Source organism: Trachemys scripta, chromosome 9, assembly GCF_013100865.1.
Source record: "Trachemys scripta elegans isolate TJP31775 chromosome 9, CAS_Tse_1.0, whole genome shotgun sequence".
Taxonomy (NCBI): domain Eukaryota; kingdom Metazoa; phylum Chordata; order Testudines; family Emydidae; genus Trachemys; species Trachemys scripta.
Window position 1 is genome coordinate 70,065,663 of NC_048306.1, and position 13,565 is coordinate 70,079,227.

The 13,565-nt window shown below is 40.9% G+C and overlaps 2 protein-coding genes across 2 annotated transcripts; both read left to right on the forward strand.

Moving 5' to 3' along the window:
- The first annotated feature begins 293 nt into the window (after positions 1-293).
- On the forward strand, positions 294-7,004 carry LOC117883410 (C-C motif chemokine 20-like). The gene is made up of 6 exons (XM_034782690.1): positions 294-842; positions 1,192-1,299; positions 3,053-4,784; positions 5,060-5,174; positions 6,028-6,105; positions 6,468-7,004. Exons 3-6 carry the CDS (start codon positions 4,703-4,705, stop codon positions 6,493-6,495), a joined length of 303 nt encoding a protein of 100 aa, XP_034638581.1. The 5' UTR covers positions 294-842; positions 1,192-1,299; positions 3,053-4,702; the 3' UTR covers positions 6,496-7,004.
- A 3,346-nt stretch (positions 7,005-10,350) lies between these two features.
- Positions 10,351-12,953, forward strand: LOC117882980 (C-C motif chemokine 20-like). The gene is made up of 4 exons (XM_034781883.1): positions 10,351-10,856; positions 11,390-11,504; positions 12,056-12,133; positions 12,583-12,953. The coding sequence occupies exons 1-4, from the start codon at positions 10,781-10,783 to the stop codon at positions 12,608-12,610; spliced, it is 297 nt and encodes a 98-aa protein (XP_034637774.1). The 5' UTR covers positions 10,351-10,780; the 3' UTR covers positions 12,611-12,953.
- Positions 12,954-13,565: the final 612 nt, after the last annotated feature.

The window sequence follows — 13,565 nt, forward strand, 5'->3', positions numbered from 1 at the left end:
GGCCTGTGAACTTATGTTTTTGCAAGTGCAATTTTTCATGGGTCCAAATTTGGATTTGCCTACAGAAACTGCATTTGCGTGTGCAAATAGAGTAGTTACAGGTCTACCTAATTTGCCTATGTGAGCAAAAAATTGTACATGAAAAATTACAGCCACAATTTCAGAAGTTGCTTTGGGAAGTTTGGTGTTTAAAAATATAGTTTGTCTTACAGACACTGGAGGAATCAATGGTGGTATTTCTGATAGATCAGTTTTTACCAGTCTTACACAAAAGCAAGCATGCATGTGTGAGAGTTAAATGTATGAATTTAGAATTAGAAATTTGTGATGTTGGGTTTTCTTTCACCATGTCATTTTCTGTAGTAAAAACTGAATCCTTGCCCATGATTAAAGTGGGGAGGTGGATCACATGGCAATAATGTGCTAGGGATCAAGGAATATTTCCAGCATTGGGGAGACAGGAGGGGATTGTGAATTGTTCTGGGCAAGAGTCCCAAACTTGCTCACCTCCCAACTGCCACAATCATCCTCTGTTGTACTCCACTATTTACTTTAAAGTTGTTTACCCAACTGGAACGGACTACTTTTCTCTAATGCATTTTCCCTCTTAGAGCTCGAACTGAGTCGGTATAGGACATTAGCACTTATCGCCTGCATGTAGTGGCTAATTATTTTGCATGGTGGAGAGGTCTTGTTGCAGAGATTCTGGGGATCTGTCCCGTTCACCAACCCTCCTATTAGCCACTGGAACAAAAGAGAGAGGAAAGTTCTGAAGACGCTGGAGAGTTGCAACCTGTTAATCTGGTATACCTTAGGGCAACAGCAAGGAAAATCAGAGTTCGGTACGGTCTGTATGGGAAAAGAGAGAAAATGTGGAGTGAGGAAAGGGGAGAAACTATTAGGGAGGGAAAGTGGGGAGAGACAGATGAAGAAAATTAAGGAAAGGGGAGAATAAGATGAGGGGGAGGGAAAGAGAAAAGGAGACCAAAAAAGGTAAAGAGAAAAAATTATAAAGAGAGAAGACAGACTAACGGTGAAAAAATCTTGCAGAAATGAGAGAACAAAAGAAAATTATTAAGAAAGCAAGGGTAGGGTGTGTGTGGGGGGAAGGAATATAAAGAGTATGAGAACACACATAGCTTGAAGGATGTAAAATTATCTTCTATTAATATTTTCTCATGTTTCTGCTAGAAAACAGACAAAAGGAGGAAGGGTTGGTTGAGGTGAGGGAATCCAGTTTAAGCCTGTGACGGACCCATGACGAAGGTGTTGGAGATAAGAGAGAACTTTGGGTTTGAGGTGAGAATGTGTGTGGGAAGAGTGAGGGGCTGAAAGGGGAAAAGAGGGTCTTTTCATACAAGGATTTCTTCCACAGTTCAAACACTGCTTCCTCTTTTTGATACATTTCTGTTTGCATTGTTGAACTTGAAACCTCAGATAGTGCCAGATCTGGCCCACAACAGTACCTTGACATGCTATTTACCTTGGCCTGCAGCTTCAATTCCCTTTTGTGTTGTTTCCAACATCCCTGACATTTCACAAATAAGTCACTGAAGTCATTAGAAATACCCTGCACACAAGTATACACGTTCAAAGGACATTTATCCTGATTGTGAGTCCCTGTATTGTGTTAATCTAAAGTGTTAGGTTAAACAAATGCCATATTGAAAAAAAAATACATTACCAGGAAAGAGAATGTTCCCCAGTGGTAAATCTGATGGATTGCTTAGTAGCCTTTTTTAGGAATTGTTTTAATTATTATTTACTCAGTGCCATGCAAATCAACAGTACAAATAGAGGAGTAAGAAGATAAGGTTTCTGATAAGATAAGGTGCTTAGGAAATGCCTAAAATAACCGAAGACTTCACTTTTCTATAATAAAAACTAGAAGGAAATGGAGTTAGGGGATGAGGATTGCTAGTTCAATACGTAATGTTCAAAGTCTTTTCTAATAGTAGTGAACTTCTTGAACAAAGCAAAGATAGAATGGCTTAGTCTGTTTAATCGAATATATTTATATAATGCCATCAATCCCAAAGTACTTTAAAAATGATCAACCTGATTTTCAGTATGGCTGAAAATCAGCTGTCATATATACAGTACTATTGAAACCCAGCTCTGGGCTTCCATGCACCACACTGGGGAGAGTGGGGAATTTTGGCCAAGGATGCTGGAGCAAACACTACTGTACGTTTGTATGGAAATTGGGCAGCCCCTTCCATATCTAATAGTTAACTTAATAGAACTCAAGATTTCTATCTCAAAAGGATGAGTTGAATCAGCCTTTCTAGTATATGAACCTGTGATTCCAGGCAATCTAGGTATTTTCAGCCTGAGTTTTAAACTACTAAACCATCCCCGCCAGCATAAATAGTTGCAGTTAGGATGCAGATTTTGGAATAAAGATTGAAACATGATTTGTTTCCACACCGAGTTTGCAAATGGCTAACACTTGTTTGGTATAGTTGTATGTGCTTTTTTTGTGTGGTCAGTCTAGACTGCACAAGTTTTGTGCATTTGTTTCTTGTGCTAAGGTAGAATGAAGGTGCAAAGCTCATTAACAAGCACATGGGTGTTAGTGTTCTAAGTCTTTAGGCTGCATGGAATGTTCCAAATAGAATTTCCTTTCCTTTGATTAATTGGCCCTAGAGAGGTGGCTTGGGAGAGATCTGAGTAGTGACTACCAGAAAAACAAACAAAAAACAAATAAAAACCCTAGCAGGTTTGTGCAGGAAAGTGTGTGCAAATTTCATGGAAGCTATGTGACTACCATTTAAAAAAAAAAGATCTGCAGAATCCTATGAAACCCAGCAAACTTTGTTATATGTACCTGCTTCTTGTCAATACCTGCCATTATCCCAACCCTTGAATACAGGGCTGTTTGGCGGTTCACACATAGGTGGCATATTTAAGCCCCTCCATAGTTATTAGCCACATTGTCAGGGATGCAACCTCATGCACTGGGTGTCCCTAACCTCTGATTGCCATAAGCTGGGAATGGATGACAGGGTATGGATTACTTGATTGCCTGTTCTGTTCATTCCCTCTAAAGCCGCTGTCAGAAGACAGGATACTGGGCTAGTTGGACCATTGGTCTGACCTGGTGTGGCTGTTCTTATGTTAAACAATCCAATCTGCCTCAAGATTTGGTAAGTGTTGCCATCTGGATTTATATCCTCTCAAGTGCAGTGTCCAAGCTGCAGTTTTAGTAAAACTACATCATAGTATTGGCTAGTGCTGATTGATATGACACCCCAGGGAGGGAGCATTTTCTGCAGGAGCAGCAATATTGTTTTATTTTCATCGCACCTGATTGAGACCCATAAAGCAGTTATGTTTCAGAGATCATCATAGCTGTGATCCCTTTGCCTGGCATATTGCTGTGCTGACTGCTGGTCAGAGCATTGCTACACTCGAAGATCCCCACACACATTGCAAAGCTACCATAATGCAGTCTAGGATCTGCCCCGCTGTGGATGGTAATAGTATGTTATTGGCCCAATGAAAGAGAATGCATTCACATTAGCAATGAGCAGGCATTTTAAAAAAGAAAAATGGAAGACTTAAAAAATATTCTGGAGAGGGTGCAGCTTTTCAGATTTAAAAAAATAACGTGAATTTAATGCTCATGGAAGGTGATGGATTGATGGCCCTGGAGAATGGAAGGACTGTATCCTATGAACAGGATAAGCATGCAAGTTTCCTCAAATGTTACTCTGTGCCTGTCAAAATCCCTTACCTTTAACTTGAAGACAGCATCTCTTCAGGTAACATTGTAGTCTAGTTTGCATGCCAATACAGTGTTCTCTGCTACTGAACATATCAGCTGTGGTGGGATACCACTGAGGTGGATGCCTAGTGACTGGGAAATGGACGGAGACCACCAAATTAATGTAACATACCTTCCAGTGTCATTTGGCAACGTAACAGCTTTCAGTAATAACTCACCTGTTTTAGATTTATTTTGTACTGGTGATGTAGGCACTCTAGGACGCTTGCCAAATGCTTTTCAGGTTTTATTTGCTCCATGTGGATATTCACGAGCCATTGAAATATATAGTGTGACTAGACATGGAATGATGGTAGGATACAATTATTATTTATTGAGCTCCAGACATAATGCACAAGTTACTTTCAATCTAAATCTGATGCAGGTAGAACAGTTTAGACAAACAATAAACTGGCAGAAGATAAAGGCTGTGCTGTAAGGCAAAACAGAACTCTAAACAGCCAGACCCTCTTAGCCTTTTCAAAAATTAGGTTTATTAAATTAGAACTCAGAAAACAAAGAGACGGCTCCTATTTGTAATAGACTTTCTTATTTTCCTCACCTTGCAACACAGTCTCACCCCCACAAAGTACTCATGTGCTTCACCCACAGAACTATATGCAAGAACGTGTATTTCCTTTTTAATTTGGCCTGAATTTTCTCTCTAACCTAGTTAGAGAAAAAAATCCCCAAAGAGCTCTGCTGCCTATGACAACAGCATGGGGCAGGTTAACTTTAAAAAGTAGCTGGCACAATGGAACTGCTGAGGGAAAACCCCATGATGAAAAATGGAACACACCCAAAGGTGAATTCCCTGAGGTCTCCAGCTGGCATTATAAGCAGGCTGTCTGGAGCCAAAGTCAGCAGATCAGAGCAGCCAGTTTTCTGATACATTTGAAGTGTAGACTATAGTAAAACGTTACTGAACTGAAAATGACCAACTTTATCAGCAGAAGCTTGATCCTGGCTTCTTTGATGGGGCTGCTGCTGTTGTACCTGTCTGGCATTTCTGAAGGTGAGTGATCTTTGATTGTTTCATTCCTCTGATTTGATTTCATGGGCTCAGAATATTGCTCTGGAGCACGTCAAGCAAACCGAGGTGTGCCTGTAGGGTGGTAGGAGGTGTCCCAGAGAATTAAACTATATGGTGGGCAGGACTTCCCTTCCAATTCTAGTGGAATTCAATGTTCAGGGATTTGTCAATGTTGTATCCTGGACAGGATTAAATTATAGTCCTAACTTTATTTTTCTCATTCCTAAATAAGTATTCTTTTTTCCCCTCCATTTCAGCACAAAACAATCAAGATTGCTGCCTCTCTTACTCCGCAGTACGGCTGCCTCGAGGAGTCATAAAGGGCTACACAGAACAGCTATCCAGTGAAGTCTGCGACATCAATGCTATCATGTAAGTTACCAGTCAGAAGAAATTGAGTCACATGATCAGTACTTTCACTGCCAGGCAAGAATTAGCCTTTGGACTTTTGTGTGATTGAAAACAGAAATGCTTTGACCACCATAAATAAACTGTCTTTATCTTTTTCAAAAGGAAAATTGTCCTATAAAGTTCACTTAATATACAAATACTCTTAAGTTTTATAATGTACTATTAGGAAGGGACCATTAACTCACATTCTTACAGGATGTCTGTACAAAATAAATATAAACCTGCCTGTTTAGGAATCTAAGAAATGGCACATGGGATCAGACTAGTGGTCCATTTAATGTAGATTGATGTAGCCTCCAACAATGGTTTCAAAAGAACATTTAACACCCCTCCCCTCCATCCCATCCCATAAGGGACACTTAAGCAATACTATTCTTGTGGGGGAAGTTTCTTCCCAACTCAAAGTAGTTAGTGGATCTCTTATATCCTGAAACATGAGGGTTGAGATCCCTCATATTTTTTATACCATCTAGTTTAATTGTAGCTCTTCCCACAATTCCGAGAAATATCTAATTGTTTGTATTCAGCTAAGTTCTTTGCCTCAACATCTGGTACCAATGCGTTCAACATAATTGTGCACTATGTTTAAAAAATATAGAAATCAATTTTCATCAGTTTTAATCGTTGCCTCTTAATTTAATTGGATGTCTCTTTGTGCCCATAGTATGAGTGAGGATGAAAAGGAGAGCCTAATTCGCCTCCTCTGCTGCTTTGTATGGAGCAGTCATAAAATGTTTCTATTCTGCTCACTGTAGCCCTAAGGGATTTAATAGAAGGAAATAACTATAATTGTTTACCATACTTTTCCTTCCAGTTTTCACACAAAGAATGGAATGAAAGCTTGTGCAAATCCAGAAGACCGCTGGGTGAAGAAGCATCTTCTTTGGCTGAGGTAGGAGTAGTTTAAAACCTATTAACCTGTCAAAACAGAATGTGTCTGAGTATCCACTGGCAGTAACAGAGCTATATTCTTGCTGGCACTGAGAGAACCAGCTATGCACATGTAGAATATATTTTTGAAAATGTGTGAATCTCTCTTCCCTCCCTTCTCCTGCTGGACCTGGTTGAAAAATTTTTAAGCCCTCATAGTGCTAGGCATAGGGATAGAAGTTTTATATGCTGGCCTCTCCCACCCGAGATACCCTGTTATTGACTAATAGCAAGAGCTGTACTGGGGGGGAGAAATCCAAAATTCACACCATGGCTGAAGTGGTCCCCTACTGCTTATTCATGTGTTCTCATTGTTTTTTATAGCCATAAACTCAAGAAGATGTCACTGTAATGTGGGTTTTGAAATGGAACCAGACACAGAGGCGGCTGCAGAACCTAAACTAGGTTGGAATCATCTCTTTGTACACGATGTGTGCTTACTGACCATTATTCCTGGCTTCTTTGGAACCACTGAATTACTGAAGTTGATTCATATTGCATCATTTGTTTGCTTGACTTAAGCATTTTGTTAAAGTTGCTTTTCTTTGCTAATATACAATATTTGATTACTGTGTAGAAGAAGAAAACTGTTTTAAACTATTATACAAAATATGTGCCCTATTGGGTTTAGAGCATTTGGATGTCATTTGTGCTATTTAGCATAAGTAAAATTGATAATTTATTCTATTTATTGTTACATCATAGGCATTTTTTGTGCCAAAAGCTGTTCCCTTTTAATTCTAAGTAATATGATCAAGAACAAATGGATTAAATATTTTTAGACTACTGTAAAAACATGTGCTTGAGAGAAAGTGGAGTCTGTGGAAACTTTAAAAATTACATTAAAAATCCAAAATGAGACTTGTTTTATTGGCAATGTATTGTATACCCTGGAAATCAAAAGCCCTTGTGTTCCAGAACATCAAGACCGGACCATTCTTTATCTATCCTACATCTGTAAATGACAATGGATGCCTCTTTTGTTTCACTCTACATTTGCATTAGGGAAGTTGTAAGTGTGTGTGTGTGTGTGTGTGTGTGTGTGTGTGTACACATACATATGAACTCTTTCCCACCTCCCGCAAAACAAAAAAAGCAGCTATCTACTGCATATCAGTTCCATGTGACCAGCTGTTCTTTCTCTGATCTTGCCTGAGTCAAATTGAGAGAGTTCCTCTGCCAGTCCCTAAATATATTTAGGAGGGGAAAAAACACCTCAGGGATGGAGGCTACCATCGATCTTTGCTTCTTGATAATGTAATGGGGATGCTTCTTTGAAAACCAAACCAGCCAAATGGTGTAAAGCATATATAACTAGTCACCTTTTTAGTCCAAGCAGCAACTCTTCAGAGCTGGCTCTCTGGGAGGCACCAGGCTTCCATCCACCAAAGATATAAGCACATGTATAACTTTATGCACAGGAGCAGTCCCACTGACCTCTGCCTGCTCCCTCCTGCCTGGCTTTCTGCTATAGTTTAAAAAAAGCAGTGTACATATCTTCACAGGACAGTCTCATGGCTTGTTCGCTGGTTGGGGGTGGGTGGCAAGACCTGTACCTCAGTGGATTGACCAGGAAGCAGTCTCTGTGAAGAGCACTTTGCAGAGATTTCCTCTCGTTTAGCTCACTCCCACAGGTTAGCCATGCTGCAGTGCGCTATCGGGCGCTGTACTATGAACTGCTTACAGGAAGAGACCCATGTACCACTCAAGGGCTTGGGCAAGGGCATCAGTTACTAAATGAGTAATAAGCCAATTATATGTTGACACAAGCCATGTTCAGCGATTTATTAATTTATTTTGAGATATAATTATAAGCACCTTTCTTGGGCTCTGAGCACATTCACAATAATTATAATACAGTTGCCATTAGTTAGAGCCCATCATGACCCCTAACTTGTTCAAAGGCTGAGTAAGAGTGGTTATGTAGACAAGGTCTACATGACTAACAGTCCTTGACAGGATCCTCTGTTGAGACTTCAGTGGTGGTGGGATAATTCTTCCCAAGGCGTGGAAACTCTCTGCTTTAAGGGGCAAATCCTGTTGATATCAGTAGCAAATTCCCATTGAACTCAGTGGGGGATCACAAGTTACTGGGGCCAGATGCAGGAATTGCTGGGTAAAATCTACGGCCTGTTCTATTCAGAGATCTCCTGTATTTCAATCTTCTTAGAAACTAGAAAAGATTATCACAATGGTCCCTTCTGGCTATAAATGAGTCTGTGACCATGATCTGGTTCTAACTTATTACTATTAAGAAATCCATTTTCATTGTTGACTTTGAATTTTTGGTTTACCTACAGATCCTTTTGTTTTCTTCTTCATTGTATTTCTAGATCCTATTTTTAATTAAGTCTTATCTGAACTCTGTCTAGACTTTTCCTTTCTAACAGTTTCCTTCGGTTAATTTAATCACCGTTTCATTTCCCCATCTCTCTTTATGTCCTCTGCTTCCTTCCCTGAATGCTAATCTTTTATCTCAATCCGGATCTGTTCCCTCTTGGACACCAAAATAGCGCCACACCTCCCCTCTCTCTGAATTTCAGGCTTTTGACTAAATATCACCTTAGAGATTCCTTTACAGTATTTAAACCACAAGAAGCATCTGGTGGCAGTTTGACACTTCTCCTCAAAGTCTGTTATTGGTCATTACAAAGCTCTTTAGCCAGATTTCAGTTCCCATTACAGTGGCTTTATCCAAGCCTATTTGAAAGACGTTTTCAGCTACAATTTCATGGGGTTCCATATTCAAAGTTTTACTGAAATCCAAACTGTATGTACTTGTTACTGTTTTCTTTTAATCTGTTTTTAAATGGCTCCCAAGTATAGGTTGGATACATTTTTAACCACAAAATTAATTGTCTGTGATTCTAAAGGAGATGGGATTCAAGAAAGGGAACTGAGATTCCTAGTTTTCCCCTCACAACAAGGTACCAATGACTGAGACAAGGGCTATTACTGCTTTTAGTGAACATCCTCATGATGATTTTATTATTTATTTTAGTCTATAAAGGTTCTTATAGTGCCCTCATTACTAGAATAGTGCATTAAGCATTGTAACTAACATCTGTCATGGGTAGTTTTGTTCTCTCATCTCCTCCGTGATGGAGAATTGAGAGGCAGAGAAAGGCTTCATTAAATATCATTTTGGAGGCCATCCCAATGTAGGAGTTAACTGTAATTCTGGTAGCACTGGTTCAAGAATCATGAGGAGTGAGTCATTGAACACTGTTTTCAGGATAGGGACAGTATCTTCCCGTGTGTTTGTACAGCATTTTAGTACAATGTGACCTCACTCTTGACCAAGCACTTTGAGTGCTATGGTAGCTGTACAAATAATAAACAGAAACTGTGGGGGCTCAGCACCTCTAAGAAAACAAGCCATTTAGTTGCCTACATATGGAGTTAGGTGCATAACTTTACGCACCTCAGCTGCAACCAAATGCTGCTTGGAGTTGAGGAAGGAGCACAATGGGTGCCCATTGTGGTGGTGGTCATCTTGGCCCCATCTCCGGAATAAAATTGGGTTGCTTTAATTTACGCTGGCTGCCTATGGCCCAAGTAGCCGGGGATTGGCAACTCTATGCAGCAGTAATCCTCAAGGAGTTGCTTAAACTGGTTTTAGGGCTGTTTTTTTCCATTGGAGCTAAAAGCTCCCAGTGGTTAATCCCACCTCCCTCCTTTTCAGGGTGTACCCTAACTAGCCACATTCACCCTCAGAGGTCAGTTATGACGCACACTCCCTGCAGAGTTCCAACCCTTGCTAATGTGAGAGTAAGACAAACAGGAGAACATGCCAACAGTGATACTTGGAGCTGTACAGGAAGACAGTGTTTCTGACCCAAGCAGCTTAGATACAAGGAAGGGACCCAGAACAAAGTGACACAGATGTGTTTGGAGAGGGCTCATGGGAGAAGTATGTTTTGAGAAAGTATTTGAATGAAGAGGGGGAGAATATTTGGTGCCTGAGAACAGAGTTCCAAATATAAGGAGTGGCCTGGATGAAGGCACATAGGCCTGCATGGAGATGGGGCAATTAGAAAGAAGGCTTGGGAGGAAGGATGGGCAGGACAGAGGGAGAACAGGAGAAATAAGAGGAGCAAAGTTGGGTGGGGAGAGTTTGCACGGGGCCTTGGTGGGGAGAAAAAGATGTGTGATCTTTCTGTGAAAGAGGTGTCCAGGGAAAGGCATTCAAAGCAGTTATGACATGAGCTGAGTAGAGGTTTGTGAAAATTTAGCTAACAGAGCACTAGCTCATTTTGGTGTGGGCTCTCTGTCTCGTCTGCTGTCGCTTGCGGCCCCACACCCACAAGGGCTCAGGTGTTTCACCCACATAACCATGAGCTCACAGGGTTTTTTATTTCCTTCTCAGCTGAATTTGTTTTCCATCCTTATTGGAGAAAAAAGTCCCCAGAGACTTGATGCCTGTGAGGTCATGAAGCAGGTTAACCAGCCTAAAGGAACGGTTGAAGGAAATACCCTCCGAAAGGAGAGTGGAACACACCCTTGTAGGAATTTCCTGAGGTCACGAGCAGACATTATAAGCAGGTTGTCCATGGCCAGAGTAATCAGTTCAGAGCAGCTGATTTTCTGATATACCTTAAGTGAAGCTTTAAGTAAACTCTCCTATTGAGCTGAAAATGACAGGCTTTAATAGCATGACCTTTATCCTGGCTTCTTTGGTGGGGCTGCTGTGCCTCTGCTGCACTTCTGAGGGTGAGTAATGTTTACTTTTGGGGCCATATGTCTAGAGGCAGAAATATCAGTAGGGAGTATGATAATTACGTTGAGTAATTTAAGCTGTGAGGGTAGCAGCAAGTCTCCTAGGGCATTACACTGTTGTGCAGGGCTCTCCCCTCCCCGCTTCTTTCTTTAATTTTATTTTGTAATAAAAAGTGCCAGAGAACAGATATAGTATGAAAGGTGGCTGTGCAAGCTTTCCAGCCAAACTCAACCAATTCTGGGCATCGCTTCTTAGGTACTGTAGCTGTCTCTGTGCAGAATTAATCTTAGTCACCGCTGCTGACAATGCCAGCTGAGGTGTCAGCACTGAACACTTGGGTTTATTTACTGCTAGTTTTACTTTTAAATCTTTTTTTTTTTTATGATGAGCTTTCCTATCGCTACAGATCTGTCTTAGCCCCACTAAAGGGATTATCACACAGCCTTAATCTGAGGTATTTGTCCCACCAACAGGATGAAAATTAATTCTATTTCACTTATTTGTAACACATTTTTCCCCATTTCAGCCCAAAGCAATCAAGATTGCTGCCTCTCCTACATGAGAACTGAGCTACCTCGTCGGACCATCAATGGCTACACAGAGCAGTTATCAAATGAAGTCTGTGACATCAGTGCTATCATGTAAGTTACCAGCTGAAAGAGATTTAGTTGCAATGGACCACTATCTGTACTTACGCCACAAGACCTGGTCTTTTAACCTAGACTAAAGGGGAAATGGCTTTAATCATAAATAAACGTTATTTCCTTATTTGGATCTATGAAATCTAATTCTATAAAATTCATTTAAAGTAGAAATAACTTTTATACCTATAGAACATAAATATTAGGAAAGTGCTTGACTCACATTCTCACACAGTATCTGTATGCTGTACATTTAAGTCCCAAGTGTTTTGAAATGCTAAGCAAAGATACAGACAATGGCAAAGGTACTCCATGTTGGCACTATAAGACATACTTCATATTACTAGAAAATGAATTTCTGTGAAATAGTGATCATTATTCCAAATTGTCCTTTCACAGTTAAACTGAACTCTTCTGCCTCTACTTTTGAATCGAGTACCCATATCGTGCATTTTGTTCTATTGAATTAGTGTTCTGTTGAACTGTTGGCAGTTCTTTATGGCTCAATAGCAGAACCTTATTGTCATTATTCCCTCTACCTTTCCTTCCAGTTTCCACACAAAGGGTGGGTTGAAAGCATGTGCAAATCCAGAAGACAACTGGGTGAAGAAACGTCTTCTTTGGCTGAGGTAGGAATACCTTCAAATCTATTAGCCTGGCCAAAACTGAGTGTGACTAAGTATCCACTGACAGTGGCATATCTAAGCTCTTACAGGGGACTGGGTGTACAAACATGGCTGGGTACATTTTGAAACGTGTCTTTCTCTTCTTGCTTTTCTTGTGCAGAGGAGAAGGGGGTGTTGGGAGCACATTTGTTTTAGGACTGATAGGGTCAGGATGGAGACAGGTATTCCATTTGTCCCTAACCCCAGATAGGATAATGCCACAGATTGCAAATACTATAATGGAGAAGAGAAACGCAAATTTCAAATCTTTAGCTAAATTAGTTGCTGATGTAAATTCATGCAACACGACTGAGTGCTGTGGAGCTGCACCTGTTTACACCAGCAATGCATTTGACCCTCTGACTAAAGTAGTACCAGAAGCTTATCCATGCTTTTTCTCTATATTTTTACAGCAAAAAGCTCAAGAAGATGTCAATGTAAGACAGTTTCTGAACTGGAAGTAGACAGAGAGGTGCGCTGCAGAACCTAACCTACGTTAGAATCGTCTCATTGTACACTGTTGTGTGCTTGCTATCTACTTATTGCTGGCTTCTTTGGAACCATTGAACTACTGAAATTGATTCATATTGCATCACTTGTTTGCTTGACTTAAGCACTGTGTAAAAGTTTCTTTTTCTTTGCAACCAAATATATTACATGTTTGATTACTGTGTAAAATAGAATATGATACATGTGTATTGGGTACTGTGTGCCCTACTGGGTTTAATGTACAGTGTATTCGTGCACATTAGCATAAATAAAACAGGGTATTCTGTTCATTTCATTTTTTTGTCTAAAAGCGTTTCCCTTAATTTCTAGTGTTGTTGAAAAATAACATAGGCTAAAGTTAATATTTAATATAAAGACAATGGATGAAATGTAAGTATTTACTCCTGGGGGAATTCTGCGCGACTGTGCATGCGCAGAATTTATGTCCCCCACATATTTCTTTGCTTCCCCACAGAAAAATGACTTTCTCACTGGGAAGCAAAGGAAAGCCACAAAAGCAGTCACGCAGCCCTCCCCACCAGTATGTTTTGGGTGCACAGGGCAGCCGGCAGAGAGGTAAATCACTGTGGGCAGGACTGGGAAGACCCGGATCGTGGCTTCTACCCTGCACTGGGCTCAGCTGCTAGATCCGGCTGGGCTGGGGAGGACAGGACTTCCTCTTCCTCTGCATGGCATCCGGGGCTGAGTCAGACCCACCCCCCAAGTTTCTCCCCAGGCTGCAGGAGGCTTTGAAAACTCTCCCACATCTGCTTCCTGCACCCATTGCTCCTCAGCTGCAGGGGGAGGGATCACTGTATGTGTAGCTGCTCCCCCATCTGCCCAACCCCTGTGCATCCAGACCCCCTCATACCCAGACCCTCTCGCCGAGCCTCACCCCCAGCGCTCA

Coding starts and splice junctions, on each gene's coding strand:
- LOC117883410 (XM_034782690.1), top strand. CDS start 4,703: ATGACCAACTTTATCAGCAGAAGCTTGATCCTGGCTTCTTTGATGGGG. Junction 4,785..5,059: donor CCTGTCTGGCATTTCTGAAG/GTGAGTGATCTT, acceptor CCTCCATTTCAG/CACAAAACAATCAAGATTGC. Junction 6,106..6,467: donor AAGCATCTTCTTTGGCTGAG/GTAGGAGTAGTT, acceptor TGTTTTTTATAG/CCATAAACTCAAGAAGATGT.
- LOC117882980 (XM_034781883.1), top strand. CDS start 10,781: ATGACAGGCTTTAATAGCATGACCTTTATCCTGGCTTCTTTGGTGGGG. Junction 10,857..11,389: donor CCTCTGCTGCACTTCTGAGG/GTGAGTAATGTT, acceptor TCCCCATTTCAG/CCCAAAGCAATCAAGATTGC. Junction 12,134..12,582: donor AAACGTCTTCTTTGGCTGAG/GTAGGAATACCT, acceptor ATATTTTTACAG/CAAAAAGCTCAAGAAGATGT.